Below are 13,826 nucleotides of genomic sequence, written 5' to 3' on the forward strand. Positions count from 1 at the left end.
ACCAGGTTGAAAGAAGGAGAAGAGATGCCAGATAATGGAGTGGGAGGGGGAGAGAGAGGAGAGAGATGCCAGGGCATGGGGGAAGGAAGGGAAACTAAAGGAGACAAAATGCTATACCAGAGGGAAAGAAAGGAGAGGAGTGCCAGAGAAGGAGGGAGAGGAAGAAAGAGGAGCGAGATGCAAGGGCAAGGGGGGAGAGAAGGGAAGGAGAAAGAGATACCAGATCATGGGGCGGAGTGGTAAGGAAGGAAGGAAAGGAGAAGAGAGAGATGCCAGAACATAGGGGAGGGGGTGAAGCTGAAAGGAATCATGTACAAAAGGAGAGAAAGGGCACAGGATATACAGTTTATTGAAGGGACATAGAAAGAGGGAAGATGCCATATGGAACAGTGATAGGGCGGACACTGGATGGAAAGGGCAGAGAGGGTGGATAGTGGATGCAAGGGGCAGAGAGAGGGTGGACAGTAGATGGAAGTGGTAGAGAGAGAGAGAGAGGGCAGAGGCTGGGTGGAAGGGACAAAGAGAAAAGACAGATGTTGCATGGAAGGAGGCGAGGACAAACACTGAATAGAAAGAAGAGAGCGAAGAGAAGATGATTAAAGCAGAAACGACAAAAGGTAGAAAAAAAATTTTTTGTTGTTCCTTTACGTAGAATCAAGTAGTATTGTAACTGTATTGATTAAAGTTTATAAATAGGAAATGGAAATAAGGCAATTTCTTTGGGGACTAAACCCCTTTCCTCAGGTCAGGACAGGATATCATAACAGCAGTATACTGTACTGCAGGGGTGCTCAAATGGTCCATCACGATTGACCAGTAGATCGCAGAGTCGATTGCGTTGCCTTTGCGATCTTTTTCTTCCTGCCTCCCCGAGCCAGGCCAGGCGCGTACAAGCACTGGACTCACAAGACTTCACCTCTGACATAAATTCTGACTTCAGAGAGGAAGTTCTGGGCCAGCCAATTGCTTCCTGGCTGGCCTGGAACTTCCTCTCCGACGTCAGAATTGACGTCGGAGGTGAAGTCTTGTGAGTTCGGCGCTTGTATGTGCCTGGCCTGGCTCAGGGAAGCAGCAGGGAGAAATCGTCGTGGTGGCTTAGGGGGTAGAGAAAGAATCGGGGAAGTGGAGAAATCGGCACAATGGTTTAGGGGGCAGGGGGAGAGAGAAAAAGAAAGGCAGAAATAGAGGGGGGCAGGGGGAGAGAGAAAGAAAGACAGGCAGGGGGGAGAAAGAAAGAAACAGAAACAGAAAGAAAAGGGGAGGGGCAGAAAGACAGAAGAAAGAAATATTGCATTTACAGTCAGAAGAAGGAAGTGCAACAAGAGACTCATGAAACCACCAGACAAAAAGGTAGGAAAAATGATTTTATTTTCAATTTAGTTATCAAAATGTGCCTGTTTTGAGAATTTATATCTGCCGTCTATATTTTGCACTATGGCCCACTTTTACTAAATTGCTAAAGTGGTTTTTAGGGCAGGGAGCCTATGAGCGTCAAGAGCAGCGTGGGGACATTCAGCGCAGCTTCCTGCGCTAAAAACCACTATTGCGGTTTAGTAAAAGGGGAGAGGGTATATTTGTCTATTTTTATATAGTTGATACTGACATCTGAAAAAAAAAAACCAAATACAAATGATAATTAACATTTTCTCTGCATAGTGTGCTTTGTGTTTTTTAAAATTTTATTGTTGGTAGATCATTTTGACTTGGTCATTTTAAAAAGTGGCTCGCAAGCCAAAAAAGTGTGGGCACCCCTGCTGTACTGTCTTGAAGAAAGATTTGGCCTCTGAAAGCTAATTGAAAAATGGATTAGTCCAATAAAATGGTATTTTCTTATTTCTCTATTTGTTTTATTACTCTTTTTAATTTGTAAAGTGGTGATTGTTATGTAGCAGGTTTTTTTTTCAAATTTACATCTACTGTCTTTATATTTTGCACAGTATTAGAGGATTGTTTCTGTGGTGTTGCATTGTATGCAGAGTCTGGTTTCTTGGTTCAGTTTAACTTTTGTCTACATAGTTCTATTTTTAGTTTGTGATTATTCCATATTGGCTTTCTGTTAGCATCAACTATACAGGATCAATTGACTGTGCAGGATCTGGCTTGTTTAGTTTTACAATGCATTTATTGGTGTTCTAGTGCTCACTGCAGTGTTTAAGATGCTGCCTTTTCCTAGCTGCACCCTTGTTGTGTGACTCATGGATTATTACTAAAAATATATTTTTTATATAGAGGATGGGGTTTTTAAAAAATGATCAGCACTGGCTGTCATATATACTAGGTACGCCACTGGATTTAATGACCCTATTCTAACTTTACTGTTGATGTAGGTGTTGTCCCATTCCCACCCCCACACACACACACTGTAAAGAATTAAATTAAAGTTGTATTAATATCAAGCAGCTTTCAAATGACATTATAAGCAAATAAAAATAAAATATTTTTATACATTGCTAATTATTACCTAAATTGTTTGGCCCTAGCTCTCACTTTGCATTACACTTCCCCCTCCATATTCGCAAATTCCATATCTACGGATTTGCTTATTTGTGGCTTTAAACCAAAAAATGCATTTTCATTTTCAGGCTATTTTAAGCCCTGTAAGCCCCCCCCCTTAAGCCTTACCTGGTGGTCTAGCGGATTTTTGGGGCAGGAGCAATCTTCCCACGCTCCTGCTCTGTGCAGATTGCTCACAGGAAATGGCTTGAGAGACTACGGGAAATATACTGCTTTATCTCAATGCTCCCGAATTCAGATATTAATTTATACCACCGGGCGGCCTGATGTCCTAGGAAATCTGTCTGGAAGCATAGGACCTGCAAGCTATAATGATTTTGTAGATTTCACCAATCAGGGAACCCCTTCTGAATGGCTTGCTTCAACTGCAACCACTTATAATTTTGAGACTTTGCAATACCGAATGATTGTTGAAGTCGTGAAAAATCAAGCATTTTCCTATTTGATAAAACATCATCTAGTGTACGTACACCAGCCTGCATCCATTGCTTCCAGAAGATCCCAGACTTGCCAATTTGAATCTTGGAGTTTAGCCATAAGGATTGATAAGTGGATTTCTCTATTGGAATATCTGTTAATTTATTAATAAATTTCAAGGTTTTCCAGGTGTCAAATAAAATACTATTGTCCTTAACATATCTGGGTAACTTGATGCTCAACACATGAAACAATCGTAACGGGGACATAAGTTGCCACTCTAAATACAACCAATCAGGAAGATGATCCATGAGCTCAGGAAGGATCCAATACATACCCTGATGCAATATATAGGCCTGATGGTAAAGATACTAAAGCAATTCTCGCAGTTTTACCCAGTCAAATAAATTTAGTAAGAATACTATTTAACTTCTTATAAAAGGACCCCTGGAAATAAATTGGCAACATACCCATTTGGTAGCAAACCACAGGCAAAATCATCTTAACCATTTGAACTGTCCCCCATCAAGACAGATGTAAAGGGTTCCATTTCTCACACATTTCTGTGACCTTCAGCAATAAAGATTTTTCATTTACTTTCATCGTTTCTTTCAGCATTTTTTGAATCCAAATACCTAAATATTTTATACCCTCTTCCTTCCAAAGGAAGGGGAATGAATTAGTTTTAAAAGTGTCACACTGTAAAGTAACACTAGATCCTATCTTTCGTCTTTAAAGTATACATTTTAATATGCAAGTTATAGGTATGAGGGAATAAACAGAACAGCAGAAGAATTATATCAGGGTGGTGGATTCTCCTCTCCCTGTGTTTTCAGGTATCAATGACAATGAGCTCAAGCAATAGTATTGTAGTTACTCACCAGATGAATTACATATGTAAAAGGTGAGTAACAAGGACAGTAACTGTGTTTCATACATAGTATTCAAACATGCAGGAGTTGCAGTACCGCCCAAGTAGCACTGACTGACCTGATCAGTTGCTTTCAGATGCTTCCATTCTGAATCCTCCAGCCCTGGGCCTCCCCAAGCACTACATATTTAATTAAAATATGTTTTAATTGATGCAATTGTCATCCTTATCCACCTTTCTTTATCCAAGGAAAGTATGTCCCTTCAAACTGCTAACTTCCTTAACAAACAATACAGCATCCTTTTTGTTAATCTCTTACAAGATATTTACCTAGCAACAAATAACCCTTTAGTAGTTTGCTAAAGCAAACTGAATCAAAGTCTTTTCTGTACAAGCAGGGCCAGCCTTGAGTAGGGTGAACTGGGCAGGTGCACAAGGTGTCAATAAGATCAGGGATACCTCCAGTATCACCCCATTAAGGGTTAGATCAGGGGTGCCCACACTTTTTGAGCTTGCGAGCTATTTTTAAAATGACCAAGTCAAAATGATCTACCAACAATAAAATTTTTAAAAACACAAAGCACACTGTACGCAGAGAAAATGTTAATTATCATTTATATTCCGCGGGTTTTCAAAGAGGTCAAGCAGATGACTTTATGCAATGTCACCACAGTAACAACTATACAAAAATAGACAGATATACCCCTTCCCTTTTTACTAAACTGCGATAGCGGTTTTTAGCACAGGGAGCAGTGCTGAATGCCCTGCGCTGCTTTCAATGCTCATAGGCTCCCTGCACTAAAAACTGCTATTGCGGTTTAGTAAAAGGGGCCTTAGTGCAAAATATAGACAGCAGATATAAATTCTCAAAACGGAAACATTTTTCCTATCTTTGTTGCCTGGTGATTTCATGAGTCTCTGGTTGCACTTTATTCTTCTGACTGTGCATCCAATATTTCTTCCCTTCTTTCAGCCTCCTGTATGCTTCCTCTCCTCCAGACCTCATTCCCTCCCCCAACTTTTTCTTCCTCTCTCCATGCCCCCTCCCCTTTCTTTCTTTCTCTCTCACTGCCCCTTCTTTCTTTCTGTCTCCATGCCCCCTTTCTGTCTGTCTCCCTGTTTTTCTCTCTCCATGCCCTCTTTCTTTCTGTCTCCCTGCCCCCTTTCTTTCTGTCTGCCTTCTGTTTCCCTTATTTCTTTCTGTTTCCCTGCCCCCCCCTTTCTTTATTTCTCCCTGCCCTCCCCCAAGCCACCGCCACCATCAGGGAACAGGCCGCTACTATGTTCTGAGCTCTCTCTGCTTCCCGATGCCCTAGATGATGCAGAAGCGCTGGACCAACCAGCCTTCCCCATCCGATGTCAATTCTAACATTGGAGAGGACATTCCGGGCCAGCCAGGCAGCGATTGGCTGGCCCAGAACTTTTTCTCTGATGCCAGAATTGACGTCGGGTGGGGAAGGTTGGTCGGCCCGGCGCTTCAGCGTCCTCTTTACGGGGTCGGGAAACAGGTAGAATGCGAAGGCAACGCATGTCTATTATGGAGCCCATGATGGGCTCTGCGATCGACTCGTGTTGCCTTCACGATCTACTGGTCGATTGCGATCGACCTTTTGGGCACCTCTGGGCTAGATTCACTAACCTCCTTTCCGTGTCCGATCCGTTCCCGATTGCATGCAGGCTGACAAATTCACTAAAGGCCTGCATGCAAATGGGGGCGATCGTTGGCACGCTCCCCACCAACCACACAGATCGCTGGAGAGCGATCCTTGAGCATAGGCAGACCATCTTCCTAAACTGTAGATGGTCTGCACATGCACTGGTTGTCTTTCGTGCCCGGTTTTTTATAAACTATTTTTTTAACTTCACGAGCCCATGGTTTTAACCTGTGGGTTAAAACTATTGGCTTGCACTGAGGGGAAGGGCAGGAGAGTCGGAGCTGAGCAGGGCTGGAGAGTCGGGGCAGAGAGCAGAGCAGCGACTGGTCCTCACCAGTCGCTAGTTTAATGATTGGCCAGCTAGTCGGTAAATTTAGTGAATCGCATCTTTCCTGCTTTGCATGCGGATTCCCCTCATTTGCATGCATGGATCATGATCGGATTGGAGGAGAGGTTAGTGAATCGGATCGGAGGGAAATCAGATCGCAAATGGCTCGCAAACCGATCAGTACACGATCGGTTTGCTTAGTGAATCTAGCCCTAAGTGGAGAAAAAGGAGAGTCAGCAATGAACCCAGGCTCCATCTGTTAAAGAAAGGGATTTGCAGAAAAGGAGAAAAAAAGGTACTGAAAAGGATCTCCAAGCCCTGCAGGTAAAGATATGGAGGAGCCACAGCCCTTCTCCTGTCCCTGTTGTTTGCACTGGAGTCTACCACTAGTGACTTAACTATTTACTGTGCAACTGGCAGGAAACCTGGGAGGCACAGAAAGCATAGGGACCAGTGGGGAAGACAGAGAGAGCAAAGGGTGGAGATTGAGCCTGAGGTCAGTGAGTTGAGGAGAGTATAAAATGGATGGGGAATGAGCAAGTAAGATACTGGGAATGAACAAGAAAAGGTATGAGAGTAATAAGAATCTGTGTGTGAGAATATCTGAGTCAATGTAGGGAGGGGAAAAAAAAAAAACTCTGACTCTCTTCCTCCCCATCCCCCACACACTGACAATCTTGGGGCAGTAGATAGAAAAAGCTTGAAAGCATCCCCTACCCCACCAATCCATGCCAAGGATTGGGATGGGGGAAAACTGATATCCTAGGTACCTAGGGTATGTGGCACCAGGGGCCCATCATTTTTTGACATCCCCCCCATGTTAAAAAATATTTTTTGTAATAACCATGAAACGGAATAAATGGTCATAATAGAAACAGGCAGTGAAAATTTTCTTGTATTGAACCTCATATATGTAACCGTTATTCCAAACATACCATAACATACCATAAATTATGTCTGAATTGTCATGACATCAGAAGTACATATGGAGTAGTTGCAGGTGATGCTTGGGACAGTTCTGATTGTGTTAGTTCGGTTTTATGTGTTTTTTTAATAGAAGGGTTTTTATTTCTTTTTTGAAGGTTTTGTAGTCTGTGGTCGAGGTCAATAGGTTGTAGAGTTGGGGGTTGAGTGTTGCAGCTCGAATGGCTAGGAGGTTGTCGAACTGTTTCTTTCTTTTGACGTTTTTGGTTGGAGGGTGTGTGAATGGTGCGTAAGTTCTCCTATGTCTGGTTGAGGTGGATTGAATTATTTAGCTGAAGAAATTAGTTACCCCCCCCCCATTCCACACACATTAATTCTCTTCCATTTCTGTTCCCATTATAAAAAACACTGATAAGTTCTCAGAAAAAAAATACATTAAAATAAGAAGTGAAAACAAAGGCCCCTACAGATGAGAACATAACATAAGAATAGCCAAACTGGGTCAGAACAATGGTCCATCATGCCCAGTAACCCATTCTCATGGTAGCCAATCCAGGTCACTAGTACCTGGTCAAAACCCAAAGAGTAGCAACATTCCATGCTACCGATCCAGGGCAAGCAGATGCTTCCCCCATGTCTTAATAACAGACTATGGACTTTTCCTCCAGGAATTTGTCCAAACCTTTCTTAAAACCAGCTACGCTATCTGCTTTTACCATAACTTCTAGCCACTTCATTTTTAAGCTTAGATCTTTTCTTCAAATCAGAGACCTTGCTAGATGTCAAATACAGCACAAGGTAACTTCACACGGGAAATGTGAATCTCCTCATACACCCACCATATAGTGCAAAAATGTGCAAAGGTCTGGTTTTTTCTTTCGATCATTACATAGCCTAATGCCACACAAGCAGCGCTGTTACAAACATATTCTAAAGGTCAATGCTAAGGTTAACAAAGTTTCCTTCCTTCAACCACAAGGAGATACTGACAAACTACTGGAAGAAATCCCAAAACAACTACTCAGGCACAACACCCAAAGACCCACTCAGTGTGTGAACCAGTTGAGTGGAGTGGACTAACTGGGGGGTGGAAATGGGCCCGGAGTTTGCTCAGCAGAATTTCCCAGACCACCTCTTCCTCTCAACACATTGACACTGCCACCACCACCACCACCACCACCACTAGGAACACCTCACCGGGTAGGCCAGCAATGCTTATAAACTTTATAAAACACATTATTATATTTTTTTATAAAGCACATATTTTAACTGAACTTTATGACATCCTCAGACTTTCCATTCACAAAAACAGAAGGAAGAAAAGTTCCTATTTCCTGCTGTCTCATGTCCCCGGCCTATACAATATTTTTCTTCTGCAGACCCTTCAAAAGTCTGACCAAATCCTCGTTTCACTTGCATTATAAAGTACTGAGGATGCCATCTCTCCCCAATCCCAGGTCCTAAAGTCTAAGACAGTAGCGCAAACTAGTGCTGCCAGATTCAGGAAAAAAATTTTGGATTCGATTCAGCCTATTGAATTGGTTTTTCGATTCAATTTTCCTGCCCAATTGGGTGTTTTTTTCAAACATTCTGGTGGGTTTATTTTATAGCTTTTTCACCCCCTTTGGCTTCTCCTAACCACATTGGCGCTGTGGTGTAAACAAAATAAAAAAACAAAAAGGACTTTTCCTCTCTCTGTTAAATCCTAGCTCAGGTTTGCGGTCTAACACCAGCTCTGGCAGGATACACTTTTCAAATCTGACATATTGTAATCACAAAACAGAAAATAAAATTATTTTTTCTACCTTTTGTTGTCTGGTCAATATTCAAATCTTGTTGGTCCCAGGCTCTGGTTGTCTTGATTGCCATGGTCTCCTTCTTTCTTCTTTCTCCGTGCTAACCATCAATCTGCCATCTCTGTCCTCCACTTCCTTACCTTTGTTTACCTTCCTTCCCCCGGAGGTCTGGCATCTTTCCTTTTTTTTCATCTCCATCCACAGATTCACCTTTTCTCAACTACCCTTTCATCCAAGATCACTCCCTCCTTCCTCACCATCCCAGGGTCCACCATCTCTCCCTTTCTCTTCCCAACTATCCTCCTATCCCTCTATCCCCCCTCCACACCATCCCCCCATCCGCCACCATCCTCTGACTGCGGTCCCGCCCCTCCTCTGATGTCAGAGGTGGGGCGGGATCACGGCAGATGGACAACTCAGGAGGCCTATGACAACCTGCAAGGATCGCTGAAGTACCCGCGATCCTTTCTGCAGGTTGCTTTGAAGAGGAATCGCGTAAAGGGAGGCGAAAGCCTTGCGGTCGGGCCATGTGAAGGGAAGTTCCCGGGCCATGACTCCAAGGCCGGGAGCACCCCTCATGGCTTGCACCCGGGGTGGACCGCCCCCCCCCCCCCCCCTTGGTACGCCACTGATCCTGACCAGTTTTTATAACCAACTCGGTCCTAGAGCTAACCCTGAAATCAACAGCAATCCTCTTTATATGAACCGTGAGTAAACTGCGGAGTAATAACAAACCCCAATGGTTCTCTGCAGAGATCTCGGAACTCGTAAAACAGAAGAAAAGAGCAATTGTATCCTACAAAAAATCACAACGACCAGAAGCCAAAGAAGCTTATCTAGAGAAATCTAGAACTGTTAAAACAGCGGTCAGAAATGCCAAACTCCAGATGGAAGAAAATTTAGCTAAGAATATTAAAAAAGGGGATAAATCCTTCTTCAGGTATGTTAATGATAGAAAGAGAAATACAGACAGGATAGTGCGCCTGAGGAAACCCGACGGCAACTTTGCAGAATCGGACTCCGATAAAGCCGAACTACTGAACAAATACTTCTGCTCGGTCTTTACCTGTGAGGCACCGGGATCCGGTCCACAGCTGCAAACAAGGGAGAGCCAAGAAGACCCGTTCAGGAATTTTGAATTTTCCACCAGCAGCATCTCCCAAGAATTGTCAAGGCTCAAAGTGAATAAAGCCATGGGACCGGATAAATTGCACCCCAGAGTGCTTAGGGAATTGAGAGATGTCCTGGCAGAGCCGTTAGCCGCACTCTTCAATCTTTCTCTGAGCACAGAAAAAGTTCCATTAGACTGGAAAACAGCTAACGTCATTCCGTTCCACAAAAAGGGATGCAGTTTAGAGACTGCAAATTACAGACCGGTAAGTCTCACGTCAATAGTGTGTAAACTTATGGAAACATTGATTAAACACAAATTAGATACGATTCTGGATGATGAGAGACTGACGGATCCCCCACCAGCATGGATTTACAAGGGGGAGATCCTGCCAATCCAATCTGATCAGCTTCTTTGACTGGGTAACAAAACAACTAGACGAGAGTCCCTAGATGTAGTGTATCTAGACTTCAGTAAGGCTTTTGATAGCGTCCCACACCGTGGACTTTTGAACAAGATGAGTTTGTTGGGGCTAGGAGAAATATTAACTGCATGGGTTAAGGACTGGCTCAGTGGCAGACATCAAAGGGTGGTGGTAAACGGTACTCTGAAAAGTCGGAAGTGCACAGTGGAGTACCGCAGGGCTCAGTCCTGGGTCCAATCCTATTTAATATCTTCATACGAGATCTGTCTCAGGGACTTCGGGGTAAAATTGCATTATTTGCCGATGATGCTAAATTATGCAACATAGTGGGCGGAGGTACCGTGCCCAACACTATGACATAAGACTTACTTTTACTGAAGCACTAGTCTGCTATTTGGCAGCTGAATTTTAATGAAAATAAATAATCCCTTGTAAGAAAAGCAATTTGAAAGACAGAATATATGAGCTATTGCTGAATTATTTTTTGTCTTTGATTATCTCTCAGTTTTGTTTGGATTGCTTAGCACAGTATATTGAGAGAATATGGCATCCATTGGTGGGAGTCTAAGCTTGGTTTATCAGCAGAAAAGATCGCTCAATTCATGAGTGGTAATAGATTATTCTCCCCTGGGCAGGAATATACCAATCCTGAAGCAGATTGGCTTTCCATTGCCAAATTACAGAAAACGCTGATCAGGAAACAGCTTCATGCAGCGTCATTGTTGGAATATTGTCATCTCCAAAGGATACCACGTGGTTTACATTTAAACAAGGAACCACGTTTTTTGGAAAACGTTGAATATGTGCAAAAGTGGAATCAAGTGCTTTATCAGTGCTCATTGGATCTTATGCTCTTGACCACTGATCATTTAAATTCCATTATTGCTGATATTGACGCTGAGTTAATACAGCGTCTTGAGCATCTTAAGACCTCTGAGAATAATTCTGATTTTGATGCACAGTATTCTGACCATTTGAAACAAATGGAATTTTATCAACAAGATATCCGAAAAAAAAAATTACCAAATTCAAACGGGATGAGGCTGACTATACTTGTGGTTACATTTATCCCTGGATGGACAAGGGTAGGAAATCTTGATGCAACCGCCCTAATTCCAAGAAACGGATTGCTTTTATTAACACTTCTAGTGACTCTTCAATAGATAGCTCTCATACTATGTCTGCATCTGGGCCTTCTCATTCTAAGAATATTGATGTTAATTTGCCTTCTTCTTTTTTACGTCTTTTTTACTTTTGTGATAAACATACTGAGGGCCTCAAAATAGTATCTGCTGGGCCGCGAGTTTGAGACCACTGTTTTAGACCATTTATTTTCTCTAATTAGAAAATAAATGGTATAAAACGAACTAAGGCCAGTACTGGGCATCCCGTATATAGTGATTTGGTTTAGGATGAGCTGGGGAGTGCTTTGACACAAGCTCCAGAAGTGGAGTGAGAACCTAAAGACAGTACCAGGCAGACTTCTATGGTCTATTGCCCAGAAATATTAAAGAAAATAATTTAAACATTAAAGTATAATGAGTGTGAATGTTGGGCAGACTGAATGGACCGTTCAGGTCTTTATCTGCTGTTACTATGTTCTGAGCAAAGACATCTGTCATCACTTTCAGTTGGGCAACGCGATATTCAGTGCATAATCTCCATAAATCAGTCCAGACAACATTTTGGGTTGCATTCCTAAAATGTTCATCAAAGAATGAAACTCCAACATAACTCTCATTAACTCCTGTCTGTCAAACAGACCTACCCCCGGAAGCCCCACTGTCTGGCATTATATCTTTGAATGTAAGTCAGATAAGTGCAAGGTTCTCTCCTTTTTGCAAGAGGGTGCATGTGTAATATTTTGGATGTGTGGCTGAGGCTAAAGGTTGTCTCCTTTTTGCGAGATAAGGAGGCGGGGGAGAGAACAGGACTATTTTTGATTCAGGCAGGCTAATCCTTTTTCTTTATGAATTTGTTCAGCGCCGCGTTCAGTTCCTGAAAGGAAAAAAAACCCAACCAAAAATAAACACAACCACCCTCGGGGATAACTGAACCAGGGGAAGAGAAGTCGGAGGGTCCCCTTGAAGTCTTACCTGGACCAGCAGGCATCCACATTTGCACCCATCTGTTTTGGGGAAGAGTCCTGGGCCACTTGACATTGTTGATGTGGGAAGACCAGGACGTCAGACCCGGAGACTTGCTCACCACTCTTGGGGTCATCGGAGGCCATACATTAGCACTTAAAATCCCAATCCACACGGTGAGAGGATAATTAAACAAAATAAAAGCTGACTGGCTACCGATGCCCTGGGGTGCCACGATTTTTTAACAATTTGGAATAGAGATGGGAGTTCGACTCCAGCTCGCTAGAGGCTTTTAGGAGTAGCCGAAATTAAAAGCCGATTAAAGAGGGACGATCCGTCCTACCCCTAGTAATATACACAGAATCAGGAAGGAGTGGAAAGGGAGACCGCTGCATGATGGCACTGGGACTCAAAGAAAAGTTGGAACTCGGCGCCTTTTAATTGTTAGCCCGCTGCCAGCGGAGGGAGGGACTTGAGAGGGAAAAAAGTTTCTTTTCCACGTGTCAACTATAACTTGACTTCCTGGAGTTGGTTTATGCAGGAAATACAGTACAGGCGGCAATAGCTCGGCACAAGAACAGCCGAAACACCAAGCGTCAAGAGGTGTCAAAACGCGGATCTAAAAACCGCACGTCCTTAAAAATCTTCCGGCGCTTGACAAGTCCGCCTTTTAGCTTATTCCACCGCTTTCCGCTTAGCTTTGGCCCCTAAGAAGGGAGGAGGCGCTCCGTGGCTGATTCCGAGAGCCCCCGTGATAGGACACTGAATGGCAAATAGCGGGGGAGGGGGGGGGTGTTGTTGTAGGGTTTTTGTTTGAGATTTTTTTTGGGCGGGAGGGGTTAAAAATGTGTGCAAAGGGTTGCAGTGCATCTGACCTTATAAATCTGAGGTCCACCCGGGGGAAGGGGTAAAACGCGGACCTGACGGACCTCGCGGATCTAAAACCGCACGTCCTTAAAAATCCGATGTCCGCGTCACTTGTAGTTTCTGGTTCTGACAGACCTCTATGACAATTTAGCTCTGATGGATCCGTCTCAGCATAGGGAGGGAAAAGTATTAGGATCCGTCCGCGCTAAAATGTCATAGAGGTCTGTCAGAGCCAGAAACTACAAGTGGGACTTCAGATTTTTAAATTTACTGAAAACAAACAATGAGCTTCTGGCTCTGACAGACCTCTATGACCCTCCTGGGTGATATACACAGTGGACTTATTCATTTTTATTTGCAATGCAAAATTAATGTAAATCATGTTTTATTGATGCACAATCAGCAATTACACAAAACAAAACAATGGTTCAACAAGATCATGAATACCAAGCGTACAACAAACAGGTTTTTCAAAGAAACCCCCATCTCCCCCCCCCACCTGCTCCCAAATGCAAACGCACCCCAGAAACCCCCCCCCCACCCCACCCTGGGAACCCCTAGCCAGCACCCCAAAGAGAGCAGAGCAAAAAAAAAAAAAAAGGAGAGCAGAAAGACAGCTGAGCTAGCTGTGTTCTTTTGCCGCTCAGCAAACATCAAAGAAAACAACCCCACCCCAACCTCCCCACCCCCACAGAATCGAGCCCCCTACCATCCTACGTACAGACAACACTCACCCAACCATCCACATTCAGCCAAACACACCAACCAACCCGGGGAAGCAGCCAGGGACACATGGTAGCAGCAGCTAAAACGAGTTTAAGACCAGACTTCT

General features: G+C 43.5%; 1 protein-coding gene across 2 annotated transcripts in view; it reads right to left on the reverse strand.

Annotated features, from left to right (window-relative positions):
• SLC17A9 (solute carrier family 17 member 9) overlaps positions 1-12,742 on the reverse strand; it is a 122,891-nt gene extending 110,149 nt beyond the window's left edge. For both annotated transcript variants that reach the window (XM_033962677.1, XM_033962676.1), the window contains exon 1: positions 12,137-12,742. In XM_033962677.1, coding sequence (XP_033818568.1) covers positions 12,137-12,202 — 66 coding nt within the window. In that variant the 5' untranslated portion in view covers positions 12,203-12,742. The remainder of the gene's footprint in view (positions 1-12,136) is intronic.
• Between the last annotated feature and the right edge of the window lie 1,084 nt (positions 12,743-13,826).

This window comes from Geotrypetes seraphini, chromosome 11, assembly GCF_902459505.1.
Source record: "Geotrypetes seraphini chromosome 11, aGeoSer1.1, whole genome shotgun sequence".
NCBI lineage: Eukaryota > Metazoa > Chordata > Amphibia > Gymnophiona > Dermophiidae > Geotrypetes > Geotrypetes seraphini.